Genomic DNA, 988 nt, shown 5'->3' with positions numbered 1-988 from the left:
GCCCCCCAGCCACAACCTCACTGTGGGGGCCACGCTCATTGATGACCAGTGGCTGCTGACCACGGGCAAGAATGTCTACCTGAACCACAGCGAGAATGCCAAGCCAGAGGAGATTGCCCCTACGCTGCAGCTCTTCCTGGGCAGCCAGAAGGAGCCTGCCTTGAGCATTGAGCGCGTGGTGCTGCACCCTGGCTACCCAGAAGCAGTGGATCTGGCCCTGCTGAAGCTTAAGCAGAAGGTGGTCCTTGGAGAGGAGGTGATGCCCATCTGCCTGCCCCAGAAGGACTACGTGCGCCCAGGGCGGGTGGGTTATGTCTCAGGCTGGGGCCGTGGTGCCACCTTTGCCTTTCCCAACATGATGAAGTATGTGATGCTGCCCGTGGCAGAGGGTGAGAAGTGCAGGCAGTACTATGAGGCGCGGAATAAGTCCTACTGGGTCCAGCCCATCCTCAGCAATGACACTTTCTGTGTGGGCATGAGTGAGCTGCGGGAGGATACATGCTATGGGGATGCCGGCGGTGCCTTCGCCGTGCAGGACCCTGATGATGACACCTGGTACGCGGCCGGAATCCTCAGCTATGACAAGACCTGCACGTCCTCCAAGTATAGCGTATATGTGGACGTGCAGCGTGTCCTGGCCTGGATCAAGGAGATGGTGGCGGCCGGCTGAGGCGGGGCCGTGCTGCAATAAAACTGCCCCACACCCAGCTGCAGGCTCTGTCTGTGTCTCTGTGCGCGGTGCACTGCAGGGGGAGCACACGTGTATGCCTGTGCAGGGGGGTGAGTGTGTGTGTGTGTCTGCCCCTCGCGGGGCGGGGGGTTGCCTGTGGGGTCTGCGCAGAGCTTCCCTTGGGAGGGTGGCTGGGGCGGGTTGTCTACAGGGGCTGCCTGGGGCTCTGTAGGGTTCTTTCCCTTCCCCCCGTGTGTGTGGGGGGGTTCCCTCCCGCCCCCATCCCTCCTGTGTAAGATGTCTGTGGGGCACTCCCCC

The 988-nt window shown here is 62.1% G+C and overlaps 1 protein-coding gene across 1 annotated transcript in view; it reads left to right on the top strand.

The window, feature by feature from the left end:
- HP (haptoglobin) overlaps positions 1-670 on the top strand; it is a 2,055-nt gene extending 1,385 nt beyond the window's left edge. Inside the window, exon 6 of the mRNA XM_009894076.1 lies at positions 9-670. Coding sequence (XP_009892378.1) covers positions 9-670 — 662 coding nt within the window. The remainder of the gene's footprint in view (positions 1-8) is intronic.
- Positions 671-988: the final 318 nt, after the last annotated feature.

The sequence above is a fragment of the Charadrius vociferus genome, unplaced genomic scaffold (genome assembly GCF_000708025.1).
Source record: "Charadrius vociferus isolate BGI_N301 unplaced genomic scaffold, ASM70802v2 scaffold341, whole genome shotgun sequence".
Classification (NCBI taxonomy): domain Eukaryota; kingdom Metazoa; phylum Chordata; class Aves; order Charadriiformes; family Charadriidae; genus Charadrius; species Charadrius vociferus.
The sequence above is the reverse complement of the archived record's forward strand: the minus strand, read 5'-3'. Positions and strand labels throughout refer to the sequence as shown.